Consider the following 17,645-nt stretch of genomic DNA (forward strand, 5'->3'; position numbering starts at 1 on the left):
CCCTCCCTATCCTTACCCTCCCTATCCTTACCCTCCCTATCCTTACCCTCCCTATCCTTACCTTTCTCTACCTCTATCCCTCCTATTCTTACCTTTTCTATTCATATCCCCTATGCTATCTTTTTCATCTTGCTTGTCACTCCTGTATTTGCCCATTATGTATCCCTTGCTGTTTTAATCTCCCCATTGCTCTCCCCATTGCTCTTTCTGCTGTACTTCTCCCCAGCCCTATGCCCCAGCCCCCCATCATTCTCCCTGCCTTGTGCAGAGGTCTGGAGGGGGTGAAATAGGCCGAGAACAAGCAAATGACCATAGACAACCACTTGTATATATATACATTTTCAAAGATGATCTTCTGTCTTGCAGACTTCAGATGTTAGTGCCTGACAGAGAAAGAGCGAGGATGACAAGAATAGTTCTGGGCCGTGTCTTCCTTGTCTATTCAGGCACGCCTATAGAGCCGTAGCTACGCTACATCTGGACCATCCACCTGCTACGTTAAACAGTAGCTCGAACACCAAAGTGCTTAACACTTCGGAGAAATAGGGGAATTGTATCTCAATGGCAGGCTAGACTGGACTGACGAGTCAAGACAGAGACCTAGCTCCCTCACTACTCATCAAGATCGTCGTCGTGATCCTCATCCTCGTCAGCCGGGCCAAGTGCATCTCCTTCGACAACGGCAGCAGCCCCTGTAGTCTGAACGACCTGTCCGGTCTCTTTGATTCTAGCCTCCTGCTTCCGATACAGCGCAGCCAGAAACTCATTCGTACTCGCCTCCTCGATCCCCTTATCGTCCCTCACCTTCAAGAAGCGAGGGAAGCGCATACTCAACCCTCGATCCTCATTGACCAGCCCGATCGCAGCCGTATACGTCGGGCTGAGCGTGATATCTGCAAATGCCATCTCCCACACCTCTTGAGGCTCGAACCACACGTCCGGCTCGGGACCACTGTACTCGATATAACTCGGTCTCGAGCCCAGCACGTTGTCGCCGCCCTCGGCGTATTTGTCCTTGTTGGCTTGGTAGAATTTGTCGGTGAAGCCCGAGATGCATTTCGTCACGACTTCGAGAGATCCGGTCTCTGGGTTGCGGCAGGCCAGGAGGATGGGCGACCACCATTTCGCTTTGCGGCCTGAGCCGTGCCAGCCGGCGACGGGGATCAGATCGATCGTGTCGGCCGAGGTGGCGTAGTCCTTTTTCACTTTGAGCCAGGAGTCGAGACGCTTGTCTGGCTCGTAGGTCGCGAGAAGTGCTTTTCGGCGGGTGCCTTTCTCTTTCTCTTGCTCTTTGTCCAGTTGCGTCTTCTTGTTGTTGATGTTGTTGGTGCTGGATTTCTTCCCCTTTTTGCTTGGGGTGATAGGCATGGTGGTGGTGACGGAGGTATTGTTTGTAGTATCATCACCTTCCGCCTCGCTGCCGGCTGGGACACCAAGGTCTGGGTTCGCAAGGTTGTCTAGGACCTTGACCATGATGCCTTCACACTTGATGTCTGTTGCCGATTTGAAGAACTCGAGCACAGTCTCCGAATCTGCAGACGTCGCGTCGATGCTTCGCACCCAGGTGAAGTGATGTTCCTTTTCCACGAACATGCTTCGGAGAAGAGCTCGGCGCTCACGGAATGGTCGGTCCAGTAGTGGTTCGCCATTCAGGTACATGAGGTCAAATGCGAACAAGCACACGTCGATCTGGATGGAGTCGATATCCACGTCCTTTTTGGCCCGGTTGGTGAGTGTTTGGAATGTCTTCAGTTCGCCAGAGTTCCTGTCAACCGCGACGACTTCTCCCTCCAGGATGAAACTCGATACTCCGTCGCCGCGGATCTCGGGCACCAGGGCCACCAGGTCCGGGTATTTGTCTGTCATGACTTCCAGGTGGCGGGAGAAGATGGACACCTTCCCGCGTTCGTCGCAATGGACCTGCGCGCGCTGACCGTCGTATTTGAATTCGCAGCTGAAGTCTCGTCCTTGCAGCTTGGTGAGCATCTCGCTCAGGTCGCGCGTGATGCTGCCTAGCATGGGCCGCAGAGGGACATGGAGTGCCAGATTGCAACGCAATAGCAGCTCTTCTGAAACGCCGACCTCCAACAAGCCTGGGACAAGGTCGTTGTAGTTGGGTCGCCGTGCGAAACATGTCTTTACTACCTCCTCTGCTTTTCCCCAGACAATGGCGAGCTCGTCTTTCTTGAGTCTGGCCAGTTCCGTAGCATCTCTCACTGGGAAGTCTGCGCCTGGAGGACGGGAAAGCTGGAAAGCCCTGGCCAGGGCTATCAGCATCGTCGTCTTGACTGCTCCGATGCGCAAGTGCTGCACAAGAGTCCTGACAATGTATCGGCTCTCCTCTGGTCCACGAGCATCTTGCAGCAACCGCTCGACTAGTCGCTGTTTCTGCTCTACGCTCCCATGACCTTTGCTGTTGGCAATCTTGACGAGGGTCTGGTAGGCACCCTTGATCGTGAGAGGCTTTGGTTTCCGCAGAGTGAAACTCTGTCTCTTCTTGGCCTCGAATGCCACGTCGCCTGCGTCGCCGTGTTTGTCGTAGAGACTCTTCAGACCCGCGTTGTCGAGTCCGCACACCTTCTTCAAGGCTTTTGATATCGCCGATCCTCCCAACCCCAACTCGAGCGAGATGTACGGGGGCGAAATAGAGTTAGTAGCCAGCCATACTGCTGGAACAAGACTCTCCGGGTCCGCCTCAATCAGCACCCTCAGACAGTTGACCAGCGTGTCCACGATCTTGATCCGGCTCTGAGTCGAGTTGACCAGAAAGAAGCATCTGGTGAGAAGAGCGTAAGAAGCGTCGCCTCCGTCTGCTGCCCAGTGTCTTTTCAGCTCTGATACATATTGTGACGGGTCAAACGTGAGAGGACTTTGATCGAACGGTATTGATAGAGTGATCGTGTCTTCCTCCGACGCGGTACTTTGCAGACCAAGGACACCTTTCTTCGTGCCAGCGTGATTCTGTGCAACTTCAGTGACGGGTTCAGAGTGGTCCAAGGCCGTAGAGACAAAGGCCTTGACATCCTCCTCGGTCTTGTGCTTGGTGTCTTCTGGTCGGTTGGACGGTACATGTTGGCTGGACCCTTCTCCGTCCTCCCGTGCCCATTCTTCCTGCAGTCTCCTAGCCAACTCTTCGTCCGTGAGAGCATTTTCAGAGGTACTTTGGTCATTGTCGAGGACCAACTGGCCTGGTGCTACCGTGTCTCCATTCTGTCCAGTCCGATCGGTGGTCTTCTCTGGCTGCTCGCTCTGTTTGCGAAAGAAGAAGTCTAGGCTGCGATGTTGGACGACGGCGGGCTTGGAATCGTTCTTCTTTCGTCGTTTCGACGGGCTGTCCATAGTCGTTTGGTCACCGACAGTGTCGCCGGTGCGATGACAGGATGGTTATTCAATCATCATGTTGTTTGTGGCCACAGAGTTGCTGTTGTAGTGCAAGAGTCAATAGTCAATAGTCGACAGCGTCATCGGTTTGAATTGGTCGCGTCTCCAATCAATCAATTAATTTACATACAATAATGACGCGTTTTGACTGGGAACTTGAATTGGGGAAAGACACATTTCACCTCTTCAAGTTGGTAGCAACTCCTTTCCGATTGACAAGGTCGCTTTGACAAAACCCCGTTCACACATACGGCACCCTGATTACCAATGATCCAAATGGCCGAACTGCAGTCGAGCAGGACTGGCGACATTTGGACGAGAGCGGAGGACTATTTGAGTGACAAGATCCAAACTGCGGCGGATCTCGAGCAGGTTGACAGTCTGCTGTCCAGGGTGCAGGAGCAGCAAGATCTCTTGCGGAAACAGGTACACCTCCTTTCATAGCGACGAGTTGTGGCATCTCTGACCGCCGGATAGCTTCAAGATACGCTCCAGAGTCAGCGAGATGCCCACGAACGGGCCCAAGAGCGGTCACAAGAACTAAAGACGAGAGCCGAAGCTTTCCAGTCACAACGGGCGGATCTAGATGAACGGCTGAAGAGTCTTGCGCGATCGGATGCCAGTGACGATGCGACCAAGAAGATTGAGACACGAATGGGCAAGGTCCGCAACCTAGAAATTGCACAGGGATACCTCGAGCTGGTTCAGCAGTTGAATACTCTGCGAGACCAGGCCAGAAAGAACCTCTCAGAACATCCCGACGTATCGTTGCAGGCCTACCTTCGTTTACGCAAGTTGTTCGACCACCTTCGTGATGCGCAGCCTGCTGCAGAAGGAGCTGCCCCTCAGTTGCTCTACATGTTCGAGCAGCAATCCGGCGAGCTGTATGCGCAGGTCAAGGCCGTCCTGGAGACATCGCTGAGGAAGACACTGGAGCAGATGAAATGGCCGGGTAAAGAATTGAATCTCTCGGAAGCTGTGAGTGAGCAGTGGAAGCAGGAAGTCGGACTGCTGTTGCAGCTACAAGAACCGGATTTGATCGCGACTTTCGCGAATAGGGACACTCTCGGTCCTTCTGCCGTCCCGGAACCCCTTGTGCTCCTCCCCCTGGAAGTCATGATCGAGCCCTTGGCGACGAGGTTCCAATATCACTTCTATGGAGAGAAGCCGACGAACCGGTTGGACAAGCCAGAGTATTTCCTCACTCACGTCCTGGATCTCCTTGAGCGACATGGCGGATTCATGTCCGACCTGCTCGGGCCTATATTGGATGAAAGAGCACGCCTGTCTGAAGCCATGGAATCCGTCTATACCGACGCCGTATCAGCTTTCATCACGGCGTTGCTGCCTATGGTTGTCGAAAAGTGTCTGTCTTTCCTGCCGCACATCTCCCGGGAGCCGCAGCTGATGTCTCACTTCATGCACGAACTCATGGCATTCGACACTGCCATACGGGACACTTGGGGATATATCCCACTACCTAGGATGTTGACAGAATGGAAAGGGATCACGTGGATGATCCTGGATAAACACGGCTACTTTGCTTCGTGGCTTGCCGTCGAGAAGGATTTCGCGTTGTCTCGCTACAGAAGCATCAGAGATGCCCCTGATAGTAGCGAGGTCGACTTCGATGCTGATGCCACCAAGACGAAACCCACGAAGGGAGCAATAAGGGTCAACGATCTTTTGGAGACGGTCACAGATCGATATCGAGGCCTTTCGTCGTTCAGCCAGAAGATGAGGTTTCTCCTGGAAATCCAGCTGTCCATCTTTGACGATTATCACAATCACCTACATGGCGCACTGCAAGCATATCTGGTTGCTTCACACACGGCAGGCCGACTGTTACAGGGCGGATCCGAAGCTGATGCTCTTGGTTTGAAAGGCTTGGAGACGTTGGCCAAGATATTCGGGAGCGCCGAGTTCCTCGACCGCAAGATGTCGGACTGGAGTGATGATGTGTTCTTCCTCGAGCTCTGGGATGAGCTACAGTATAGGGCGAGAGTCAATGCCGATGGCTCTGTGGGAACTGACCTGAAGGTCGACGATGTGGCAGCCAAGACATCCACAACTATCAAAGCCAACGGGCCAGACGTCGATGCGGACACTGATGGAAGCGGCCTGTTTGACCAGACCGCACTGGCATATCGTCGACTCCGGCAGCGCTGTGAGGAAGAGATCCTTCGAGCATTCGATGTCAATGTCCACGGCTCTCTCAAGCCATATGTGAAATATGCCCAGTGGTCCTCGCTGGTGGAAACACCATCCGATCCTTTGTCGATGGCGGCCTCTCCCAGTCTCGATGGGTTCTTCGAGACCACTGCGGTTCTCTTGGGGTACCTGGCGCGAGTGCTTGCTCCGGTGGCACTGCGCCGCATTACAAAGCACTACTGTTCGACAGTGCAACGGGACATATACGACAACGTCCTCATGCATCACACATTTTCCGCCACCGGAGCATCACAGCTGAAGCGAGATTTGAGCGCCATTGAGGAAAGCATTGAGAAGAACAGCAAGATTCCCGGAGTCATTGGTTCTAGCATGAAACGGCTCGAAGAAGCATTGTTTCTCGTTTCGCTGCACACTGGGAAGTCACAACAGGGGGCGTTTGACGGCGAAGGAGATGGATGGGGCTTTGAGGATGGAGACGAGGTTGCAGCCGAACAAGACTCGACTCTCACTCCATCTGATCATTTCGCTGGTATCAAGGAATGGGGGCTTTGGGACGCCGAAAAGCTCATCTTTGAAAGCAACGAGGCTGCGAGAAAGGCTTTGGCCAGTATGGGTTTGTATCACCTCAGTGAAGGTGATGCGAGGAACGTCCTGAAGCGTCGAGTGGAATTGAATGGTTGATATGAGACAGCGAGGCCACACAACGCTGCCGTCAGAGCGGAAGCGTCAGCTATCAGCAACAAGTTGAGCCATCAGAAGCGTCCGGTCGAGAGATCTTCCAGGCACATTATATATATACCTCATACTCTCAATTGTCTTCCCAGTTTATAATCACCTGTCTCTACAGTGTGTCCTCTTTCAGATCTATGTTGCCCTGACCGACGCAATATCTCTTGCCTTGCATGAAGTCCTAGGTTGAAGATCCGAGTGATTGGTGTCTGGTTGCTGACCAGATAGGCGATGCCTTATTACGAAGTAGCAAGTACCGAGCACGGCGAGGCAGCAGCTATGTGTATGAGACGATGAAAAGAACGAGAAGAGAATATCTTTACACTACGATTACTATGATGCTTCGAAACTCGGCACGTTCGCAGCCGTCAGTTGGCTACGTTGATCAGCATCGACTTCACACTGAGATACTCTTCGATACCCTGGCGGCCGCCTTCTCTCCCATAGCCACTTTGCTTGACACCGCCGAAGGGACTCTCACACGCACTGAGCAATCCCAGGTTCACGCCTACCATGCCCACCTCCAAGGCCTCTGTCACCCGCCACGCCCTGGGGATGTTCTCGGTGATGATAAAGCTCCCCAGCCCGACATCACAATCATTTGCCATTTCGATAACGTCTTCCTCGGTTTCAAATTCATACAGGCCGACGACGGGAGCGAACGTCTCTTCACGGGTTGTGATCATGTCTTGGTTCATGTTCTTGATGACGGTCGGCTGGAGGAAATATCCCTTGTGATCCGGCAAAGGGGCTCCGCCGAGAATGACCTGGCCGCCATGTTTCTTCGCATCTGGCTTGCCGTCAGTATTAACCCGAAATACTATCACAAATTCACAATGCGACATCTCGCAGCCCCAAACCAACAGCGGCTAACTCACCACTGATATGATTCAAGGCCTTCTCAACGGCGCGTTCATGCGTCAAGGGCCCAACAAAGACTCCGTCCTCAGTCCCAGGACCGACCTTAAGCGACTTGATCCTGGTGGTCAACGCCTCGGCGAATTTATCGTAGATGCCCTTCTGCACAAAAACACGATTGGCAGTGACACAGGTCTGGCCCGAGTTGCGGAACTTGGCCATGATGCAAGCCTCGACGGCGGTCTCGAGCTTCGCGTCGTCAAACACGATGAAGGGACTATTCCCGCCCAGCTCGAGCGACAGTTTCTTCACCGTGCCGCTGCATTGGCTGGCGAGCAGCTTGCCCACGCGCGTGCTGCCCGTGAAGCTCAATTTCCGCACCAGCTTGTTCCTGCACAACGCCTCTCCCACCTCGGCCACCAGGTCCAGGGTCGTGATGACGTTGATCGTGCCTTTCGGGAACCCGGCCTCGCGCGCCAGGGTCACTTGCGCGAGAGCACTCAACGGCGTCTCCCCTGCTGGCTTCCACACGGTGGTGCAGCCGGCTGCCAGCGCGGCGCCGACTTTGCGCGTGATCATGGCGATCGGGAAGTTCCAGGGACTCAGACACGCCGCCACGCCCACGGGCTGCTTGAAGGTCAGAATGCGCTGGCTGGGATTGGCCGGCGGTACCACTTCGCCGTGCACCCGCTCGGCCTCGCCGGCGAACCATTCGAGAAACGAGGCCGCGTAGATGACTTCGCCTTTGGCCTCGGTGAGAGTCTTTCCGTTCTCCAGGGTCAGGATCAGCGCCAGGTCGTCGGCGTGCGAGAGACACAGATCGCTCCATTTGCGCAGCCATCGAGCACGTTGCCGCGCCGTCGTTTGCTTGTATGATTTGAAGGCTGTGTCCGCTGCTGCGACCGCCTGGTTGGCCTCCTCGGCACCCATTTCGGGAAGGGTGGCGATCTTGTCGAGTGTCGCTGGGTCGTAGACGTCGAAGGTCTTGCCTGAGGCCGCGTCGACCCATTCTTCGTTGATGTACCCTTTTGTCTGCAATAGGTCTTTCCGTTTCAGGTCGTTTAGAGATTTGGGTGACATGGCTGATGCTGCTGCTGTTGTTGTTGCTGCTGATTTCGATCAGGGTTTCGTGCTGAACAAGGGGGTAATGGCTCTGGTTTGCTTTTGTCAGGAACACAAGTGAAGAATGTCCAATTTGCTAAGAGGGGAGTGCTTCCGTGAGCACGCCTAACAGACAAGACGAAATCCTTATATCGTATCCGTCCTTATAGAGCCTTGACCCCAAATAACCATACTCGCGGAATATGAGGCCTCCCCACATCACCCGTTGGGGTTGGTTTGGTTTGGCTGAAGAGACGCTCCATTGTGCGGGGAATGGAGAGGGAGAGGGAGAGTTCGTGTCTCTTGGACCGAGGTAGGAGGATATGATCGTGAGACGATCTCGGGAATATGAGGATGCCCTCGCTGGAGTAGGTCCTGTCGCGAGAGAAACAGCATTGGCTATCCTGCCGGTTCGAGGATCAACGACCCTCAGAACCTAGGTATTGTCTGGTCATATGAATGGGGTTGGATATTCTTTGGGAAGGTTTCGACATGAGACCCGGGGAGCCTTGCTTGAGGAATCGAATGTCGCGATGGGACACACAGAGAGAGTACGTGTCTTCAACGTCGCAGTCTTGGAGAGAACTCATTCATTACCTTTATGATTGCACAGACGTCTTCAGGGGGGTCAGCCTTGCTGGCCATCTTTGCTCAACCAGCCAACAGTATCCCGAACCATATTAACGGAGTAGTGCCAGCCTCGAGTGGACTGAATCCAAGCATACCTCCCTTGAAAGTCCTTTAGATATCATATGAATGTGGTGAATGATGTCCGGAGCCGAGACCTCGCTCCTCTGGAAATCTGCGTCTTCGAGAGTCAGGCTGAGAGCCCCTGAGCCCCAAGCCCAGGGCCTGTGAAGAATAACCGCATCCCTTTCACTGGGAATTGATGACCATCCGCTTGCTTGTGAGGCCCAGGCCCAACAGTGGTTGCGATCAGTGCGCCACGCCAGGAGACGTACAATACATACCTGGAGCAGTCCGGTCAATTTCAATTTCAATCTCATATCACGCCCGACAAGATCCTTTGAGCATTCTCAACTAGCTCGCGAATCCCTGCACCTCTGTAAGGTAATCTATAGTTCATGTCACTCCGTCGGTCGCTCGAGCACTCTGGGTAGCGCCGGTGTCCAGCTCCCAATCCAGCTCGTTGACTGGTGTTCCATATTCGATGGCCCCCGAATGGCGCGACCCTAAAAGATTCATTTTGGGCACAGGGGGGAACGCACCCACGTGGAAATTGGACCATCCGAAATCCAGTTCACTTCAACCATATCCTTGTCCCAGACATCTATCTGTTCGGATCAGATATGGCTACCTGGTGGAGATACCGGTCAGTATGCTTCTCCTCAGTTTATATTGTGCAAGCCTCCGTCCAGACTCCTGCGAGCTGAGCGCGAGTGATCGCCGTGAAGTAGCGTCGATTTGGACTCTCGACCACCACTGCACTTTGAGACATTTGCCGTATTTGCCAATGGTGTACCACCAAGATTGACCAAGCCCGGATGGCTCGAAGCATTGGTGCCACAGCCGTGCCGAGAATCCCAAGGACTTGTGACGGACTGCCAAAGCTCTAGCAGCACATACTCCTTGAGAGAGTGGGACCACCAGCAGGTGCTGTGAATGGAGCCCTCCACGTTTCTTGGGTCTCCCCCCTTTGTTCATTAAACGAAGCATGGATATAGTCCCATACCACATTCAGCAGCACTAGCGATCAGGAGAAAAGCCACAACTCGACCATCGATTTCTTTTACCGAGTTATCGTCCACCTCCCACAGCCTTGATTTTTTGGGCGGCTGATGTTGGCCGGCTACTTCCAGCGCTGTACAGTGCAGGCACTTGCGCCAATGGCATACCCAGCTAAGGTAGGGAGAACGAGAAGCGCTTGTAAGTTCGAGCGCCGGCTCTGGGTATGTGGAGAGATAAGGCTTGCACGGTGTTTTTGTTCTCGACGCCCTCTCGCATGCCAATGGCCTTGATCAAGCCACTGCTGACACGAGAGACCAATCTTCCTTGGCCTCCTTGAATCCTCTAGTCCTCCCGAGAACTGGGCGTCTGGGCCTTGATATATTAAGTATATCCCAAGGTTTGACTGTCTTGGTTGTTGGTTGCGTAAAGCCATGTAGGTGTGTGGCAGTCTTGACCTTCGTTATATCTATCGTGCTCCTGGTAGGAAGGACTGCGTTATTGTCACTGACGTACCAACTAAACTCTCCCCGACGGATCTAGCTTCTCCTTTCATTTTACTGATCAATTCATGATGGACGGCTTCAATGGTGCTCCTCTTGAACATGGACTTCAGGTTGGAATTGTCGGTGCCGGGGTTGCTGGACTCGGCGCTGCTATTGCTTTGAGAAGAATTGGCCACGATGTTGAGGTGGGTTAATGTCCCTGTTGTTTAGGCGGACAGAAATGTAGAGCCCACGTTCACGGGCTTTGCGTTTTCGTGTGATTTGGCGCTCACGTTTTGACGCTCTAGGTATTCGAACGGTCTCAATTCAAGAACGAAAATGGTGCTGCTGTCTCACTTACACCGAACGGTGGTCGAGTCTTGGAACACTGGGGGTTCGACCCTGTCAAAGCCGGGGGCATTGAGAACAAACAGGTACGTATTGAACCATGAATCTTTGCCCGGCCGGTCTTGGTGAATTCTCTTGCGGTCATATGATTGAAATGCCTCGAGATACCGGCTGACGCAAGTGCCAGGCCCGTCGACCAAAGGGTGACACTCTCGAACCGATGGCTCCAACAATAAACTTTGCCAACGTGGAGCAGCAATACGGCAATAAATGGCACTTCTATCATCGAGTTGACATGCATCGATACCTGAGAGAGATGGCCGAAGCAGCGGGAGCCGTCATCCGACTGGGCACCCAGGTGATGGACGTTGATCCCGAGACTGGAGTGATTGATCTCCGAGACGGGTCGCAAGCTCAGAAAGATCTTGTCATTGTCGCAGATGGCCAACATGTAGGCATCTCCTCGATCCTGTGTCTTGTCTTGTCGTATCGGCACGAACACAAGCTAACTGTTATCTGTCAGGACCGCATCAATGCAAAAATCACCGGCAAAGCAGTGCCGATGCAGCGGAGCGGCCAAACAGCTTACCGCTGCCTCATCCCCATGAAGGATATCCTGGAAGATGATGAGACCAGACCACTGTTCGAGAACCAGCCAGCAGGATTCTGGGCTCCCGCTCTGCCAGCCAAGGGCGTCATGGTGGTGTCGTATCCGTGCAGAAACAACGAAATCCTCAATGTGGTGGCAGTCCACCGCAAACTCGGTCAACACGCAATGAACGACGACGACGTCTTTATTGACGACTGGAACTTTCCCGCCACCCACGAAGACCTGGACAGGGTCATGGACGGCTTCCACCCCAGAGTCAGGAAGCTGATGTCCAAGTCGCCCGAGGTCAAAGTCTATACCCAAATGAAGCGGGAGCCCTTGACCAAGATGACCAAGGGCAAAGCTGTCTTGATCGGCGATGCTTGCCATCCCATGCTCCTGACTCATGCCCAGGGCGTATCTTCGTCGATCGAGGATGCCGCGGCTCTGGAGATCTTCCTCGCCGACGTTCCTGGCTCGGAGGGCGTCTCTTCGGCTGCGTCCGAGAAACTGCTGCACCGATTGGAACAGTTCGAAAAGTTCCGTCTTCCACGGGTCTGTGCTACACAGATCATGACCGATCCTGTCGTCCCCGGGCCACAGGCTGCGGCCAACTTTGCGAAACAAGAGGCTGAGATTCGAAAACACTATTCCGGCCCGCTGCCTCCTACTGGGTCAATGCCTCATAGTCCGCCGATCTGCGACTTCTTCTTTGGCTATGATGTGAGAAGAGAGGCTGTGGACTTCCTGAACGGAGCCAATGCCGCTGAAGAGGAGAGGGCTGGACTCGGAGATGCAGTCGCAACTGAGGTACCCTCTACAGTTGACCAGGAGGAGGCCGTGCCAGTCCTAGCTCCTGTGCAAGGCCAAATCGAGAAGCGAGTCGTTGGAGTATCGACTATGGAGCCACCACGTCCTACTTACAAGAAAGTTAGCGAAAGCCTTGCGCCTATCCAGGAGCAAGTCGAGGAGATTGTCCTTGTTGACGCGTCTGCACCTGATCTGGACACCCCCAGCCCACTGGAGCAAAGAATACTAGATCTGGAGCGCAAGCTGGCGGAAATGGAGAGCAAACTGGCCCGATTAAGCGTGCATATCACAACCACCGAGGTCCAACCGACACCGCCGCAGACGCCGCCGGCTGTTCATGACAAAATGCCTTCTTTGGTACTGTCGTGACAGAATGTCGGGACGATTGGTCTTTTGAGATCGCCCAGGAAACAATCAGAACGCCATTTGAGAACAGAACAGGTCTATTTTCAAGTGCCCAACAAGCGAGGTTGTGGGGGAAAAGGTTTTCGGGCTTATCTGTCAGGCGCGAATGTCAAGAGCTGGCCTCGAGCAGCAGGTCGCCGTGTATGTGTGTGTGGTGTTATTCATAAAGTTTGGTGTTGGAGGAGAATCTGCCTTTCTCTGGATATATCCCTGAGCTGATAGTGTCTAATGACTATTTTTTTCTTTTGATTTCTTACTTCCTGTGTTGCTTTCTTACCCTTTTACACCTCCTCTCTGCGGCGCCTGAATCACAAGCGGTTGAAGGGTCTCATGCTTGAAGAGTAATGGTGGGAGGTCCAAGATGTTGCTTGCCGACAAATGGAGGGCGGTCTTCGTGGAAACAAGGAAGAGGTACATTGTTGCTTCATATTGTCACTGACACCTGCCAGTGATATTTTCGCATGGTATTGTTCATTGAGCGGTACTCGCCTATTGAGGTCGTTTATTGTAGTAACTCCCTGTGTTGTGTGTGTATGCTGGTCTATTGTGTCTGTTGTGTCAGCCTCGCCAGCCACTTTACGCGCCAACTGCTTTGTAGTACGCTCTTGGCATCAATGATTCGGCCCCGAAGCCTCAATTCGGATTCAACTTCGCCTTCAAGTTCCAGGTTCGCTTCTATTCGCAACAACTCATTGACCGGTAGACTCCCTTGTACCGCCAGACAGACAGCAGCCAGTGCATGACTATGAGTCAGCTTTATCCTACATCAAAAGCTCAAACGCCAAGTACCATCCTGCCCTGATCAGATACCTCGTCTTTCTCCTGGTCTTCTTTGGTGGCCGCCGATCTCCCCACCAGCCGGAATGCGCTTTTAGGCATTTGGGGCCACTGCATTCGCCTCGCTTTCGCTTCGTCATGCGTCTGCGCCTACTGATCCAGCGACATTCGCTGCCTTCCGTTCAGATCGTCTATACCACAGGAACCGGCCCTGCATCCCGTACGAAATCACGCGACAGTACCATCGCAGACCTCCTCCACGATGTCAACGATCTAGTACCACTCGAGTCGGCCGACGGCGAGTGGGGGCTGGAGGACTATGTCGTGGAAGTCGTCCCGGCTTTCGACAAATCTGCCGCGTACGAGTGTCTGCATTTCCAAACCTGCGAGGCAGTTTTGAGAGAAGATGATGAGGTGGTCATCCGGGCTCTGTCGTCGGAAGAGCTGAGAATTAGGAGACTCGGTGGGAGACATCAGATCTCAGGGGATGGGAAACATCTAATTGATGGTGTTGCGTTTGGGAAACAGTGGTTGCGGAAGGCCAGGAGGCCGGGCATCGTCATTCCGCCGAGGAAGAGGAGAAGGATGTTGGCTGCACAGCATGACGATGAAGACGACGAGGATGAAGAGCGAGTCAGACAAATTCTTGCTGCGGATGAGGGTTATTACCCAGGCGCAATGGTTCCTGCTGCTGCAAATGACGAAGAGGAGAATGAAGACGATGAAGACGATGAGGATTATGTCGACAATCCACTTCAAATTGCTGTCAGGGCAGATTTCGACGATGCAGACTCGGAATCAGCCGAAGATCCCGGACTCTCCGATACAGATTTGCAGGACGAAGATCTGTCGGATGAAGTCAAGCTTCTCTTGAAAGAGGCTGCGGAGATCCAGAAGGCTGCTAGTGGTGCTGTGGCGCGGGACCTTGTGGGAAACCACTTGAAGAGAAAGAGAGAGGTTGATGATGAAGGCGAGGATCACGAAAGCATTACTTTCGAGGGCTTTTCGACGCCGGTCAAGGCTGCCAAACACGTTCCTGTCAACGAGGACGAGGCTGAGAGTGAAAGTGAGGATGATTCAGGTACCGACGGCGACGGTGACAGCATGATGCGGGAGATTACAGACCACGTGGCTGAGAAGCGTGCAAAGAACATTATTGCGGAAGATGAGGACGACGAGGATGAGGTCGATGAAGACGTCCAAGATATGTCTGACTCTGATGATTCCTCGAGCTCTGAATCTTCTGCTGCCGACTCTGCCACAGACAGCATGGTAGAAGAACTTGCTATGCAGGAGGCGAAGAAACGGGCTCTGAATCTGATCGAAGCCTCGGATACATCGTCTGACAGCTCCGAATATGCGGAATCAAGCTCTGAGGACAAGGCCGACATCGACGTGGAGGAGATTTCGAGCTCTGGATCAGACTCAGATTCAGGCTGGGATTCAGAATCGGATTCGGACGATGAGAGCGACTCCGAGTCTGAAACGTCATCTAGCTCATCCGAATCCGAATCAGAGGCAGATTCCGAGGTGGACAAGGGGAAGAAAGGCCTGAAAACCCCCTCCACAGCCAACCCCGGTACTTCTGGTCTCCAGCCTCCAACGTTCAGCTCAGAAAATACGCCTAAGCCGGCCACAGTCCCACCCGGTTCTGGAACTGGGAGGACGCACACCAACAACAGCAGAGCTAGAAAGAGGAGGAGACTGAATTTTCTCAAAGAGCAAGGTTTATTGCCCAAGGAAGCCGATTTTCGGGCGTTGGCCGCGTATGACGAAGCGCAACAGAACAGTGGAACGGAGCAAGCCGGGTTTGCAGAGCAAGAGCAGGCCGCTGCGGGTGGTCAACAGCCAGAAATCTTGAGTGACGACCAAGAGAAGGTGACGGCCGTGGCAGTGAACGTAGTCACCCGACCTGAGTCTAAAGCAGAGGCTCCTGGAGACCTGACTGCAGACAAAGAGGCTGTCGCAGCATCTTCAGCTGGAGAGCCGAAGATATCACAACCAGAAATACAGGCCGAGACGGAGCCTGCACCGAAGAGAGCCAGACTAGACTTGGCCAGTTCTCGACGAATGCTGTTCTCATCCCTGGGACTGAGGACACCCAAGACTCCAGAGGCAGAACAGGCCTTGAGGGAGAAACTATCCAAGTCTATCCGTCCTCTCAGAGAACCAAGTGCTGCCTCTGCTGAAAGCGCTCTGCCGTTGCCGGAAACTGAGACAGTCGCCGAGTTTGATGATTCCTGGAAGGACAAGCTTGTCATTGCCGCTGTAGAATGTGAGGAGCAAGGCGGTGTCTTGACCCCACCACCGTTTCCTTTCCAACAGCGCTGGACCAAGACTTCTACCGAGAATGTCACCAAGAGTAAGCGTCGTGCTCGAGATCAAGCTCAGTACTATGAAGACAATCAAGCTCCGCCGCAGGAAGACCAGGAGGATGCTTTTGCACCCGATGTATCGATGTTGGCCTCGGCAGATGGTCAACAATCCAAGGTTGTGGATGGCACCAACTCTGCTGAGGAAAACCTTGAGGGTTCGGACGACATACCCCTTCCCACCAATTTTGACATTCTACCCGATCTTGACCAGGCCAGCGTTGTGCCAGGAGTCGTCATTGCCTACAGGGAACTTCACGTTGATGCTTCGACAAATTATCAGCCTGAGATTTCGTCATTTCGAGTTGGCCGTGTCTCTGAAATGGGCGATGATGGAAGCGTCTACCTAACTCTGGCCAAGTCCTGCCTGGAACCTTCTTCTAAGATGAAGTACGACGAGGAAACCGGAGAGAGAGTCTACGGCAAGTTCGAAATCCCGTCCGAGGATGCCGAATCCGAACCTGATGACGGGACTCGTGAAGTATCTTTTTCCAGCATGATTTCGCCGAAGCTCGTGCAGCCGTCTTCGGTTGAGGTGCCGGGTAGTAACCACAGTAGTGGGCTCAGGGGTGGAGATGCATCGGATTCGTACCCGGACCAACAATATGCAGCTATACCGGAGACTGTTCAACAAGAGGTGGTGTCGTCGAAGCCGGGCGACTCTCAAATACCTTTTGTCGAAATTGCAACGCCGCGTAGAAACGAGATATCAGATATTATCAAAGAAGCCGGATTCAACTCAGCGTTGGACGAGGAACTACTGCAGCCTGATCCGATATCTTCAGATCAACATGAGACAGATGGGGACTCTCCTGATCTGCAAAACCGGTCTCAGGAAGAGTACCCTCATCGATTTCGAAAAGAATCACCCCGCCTCAATGACTCTCAATCATACAACGTGGCCTCTTCCGAGATGGAGGATAGCGCCTACGTTCAAGCTGATCATGCCTCTGTGGGCTCGGCACCCGAACAGCCATCATCGCCATTCGTCCATACCGCAGAGACGGTGGAATATCCTCATATCTCTCAGATCGAAATCAACTCTTCTGGACCGCCTCTGACCATAAACAGTAGCTCTCATCAGGACGCGCAGAAGAACTCCCCAACCCCTGCCGTTGAGTTGTCATTCACAGCCTTGGATCGGAATGACTCGGGTGATGAGGCAGATCACGAAACCACTGAATTGGCCGACCATGCTGAATATGAAGACTCCAATCAACGACGGGCTTCATCAGAGCCACTAGGGTCAGATGTCCCACAGTCCCAATCCCAGGCAGCCTCCTTCGAATCCTTCGAAGAGGAGGCTGAACAACATGACTTGGACAGAGGAGATTCTTTTTTAGATCATGGCTACGCTGGTCACGATTCTTCGTACCATGATGACGACGGTTGCAGTGAAGATGACAGCGATGATCTCCCTTCTCTGCTGGATATAACTTCAGGCCGCTCACATGCGAAAGGTACCAAGCTGCGCTCGAGCAAGGTGCCGCCGCCCCCAACGAGAAGGTCGGCGCGGACCTCAAAGAAGACACAAAGCTCGACTCCACCAAGCAGTCCTGACCCGCCGCCGTCGAGCCAACCAGAAATCAAATTGTCGCAGAGCCAATATGCAACTCGGCTCTCGCAGGTGCCTGCTGGATCTCAAGTTATTGACTTGACCTTTTCCAGCAGTCCCCCAGGAGATGACGAAGATTCCGACATTTACAGAAAGAAGGGCTCGTCTCAGGCGAACGGCAATAAAACAACGACTTCGAGGGAAGCGAAGCAGGAGAATGGATTAGGAAAACGAAGGCTGCTGACCACGAAAAAGAGGAGAAGCTATTACTAGAGATCCGACAGGAGAGTTGAGGTGTGCTAGTATGATCACTTTGCATCGCTTGGAGAGCGAAAAGGAACAAGTCAACAGCCGGTATAGCTGTGGTAATGATATTC

The 17,645-nt window shown here is 53.4% G+C and overlaps 5 protein-coding genes across 5 annotated transcripts; 3 read left to right on the plus strand and 2 right to left on the minus strand.

Annotated features, from left to right (window-relative positions):
• Positions 1-612: 612 nt before the first annotated feature.
• A1O1_07159 (DNA ligase 1) lies at positions 613-3,339 on the minus strand (the record flags this gene model as incomplete). Its single annotated transcript, XM_007728032.1, has 1 exon — positions 613-3,339. One exon carries the CDS (start codon positions 3,337-3,339, stop codon positions 613-615), a length of 2,727 nt encoding a protein of 908 aa, XP_007726222.1.
• Positions 3,340-3,657: 318 nt separating this feature from the next.
• On the plus strand, positions 3,658-6,234 carry A1O1_07160 (uncharacterized protein; the record flags this gene model as incomplete). Its single annotated transcript, XM_007728033.1, has 2 exons — positions 3,658-3,807; positions 3,859-6,234. 2 exons carry the CDS (start codon positions 3,658-3,660, stop codon positions 6,232-6,234), a joined length of 2,526 nt encoding a protein of 841 aa, XP_007726223.1.
• Positions 6,235-6,650: 416 nt separating this feature from the next.
• On the minus strand, positions 6,651-8,220 carry A1O1_07161 (succinate-semialdehyde dehydrogenase (NADP+); the record flags this gene model as incomplete). Its single annotated transcript, XM_007728034.1, has 2 exons — positions 6,651-7,072; positions 7,161-8,220. The coding sequence occupies 2 exons, from the start codon at positions 8,218-8,220 to the stop codon at positions 6,651-6,653; spliced, it is 1,482 nt and encodes a 493-aa protein (XP_007726224.1).
• A 2,281-nt stretch (positions 8,221-10,501) lies between these two features.
• A1O1_07162 (uncharacterized protein) lies at positions 10,502-12,528 on the plus strand (the record flags this gene model as incomplete). Its single annotated transcript, XM_007728035.1, has 4 exons — positions 10,502-10,618; positions 10,721-10,846; positions 10,948-11,211; positions 11,284-12,528. The coding sequence occupies 4 exons, from the start codon at positions 10,502-10,504 to the stop codon at positions 12,526-12,528; spliced, it is 1,752 nt and encodes a 583-aa protein (XP_007726225.1).
• A 951-nt stretch (positions 12,529-13,479) lies between these two features.
• On the plus strand, positions 13,480-17,541 carry A1O1_07163 (uncharacterized protein; the record flags this gene model as incomplete). Its single annotated transcript, XM_007728036.1, has 1 exon — positions 13,480-17,541. One exon carries the CDS (start codon positions 13,480-13,482, stop codon positions 17,539-17,541), a length of 4,062 nt encoding a protein of 1,353 aa, XP_007726226.1.
• Positions 17,542-17,645: the final 104 nt, after the last annotated feature.

Source organism: Capronia coronata, assembly GCF_000585585.1.
Source record: "Capronia coronata CBS 617.96 chromosome Unknown acBCG-supercont1.6, whole genome shotgun sequence".
Lineage (NCBI taxonomy): Eukaryota > Fungi > Ascomycota > Eurotiomycetes > Chaetothyriales > Herpotrichiellaceae > Capronia > Capronia coronata.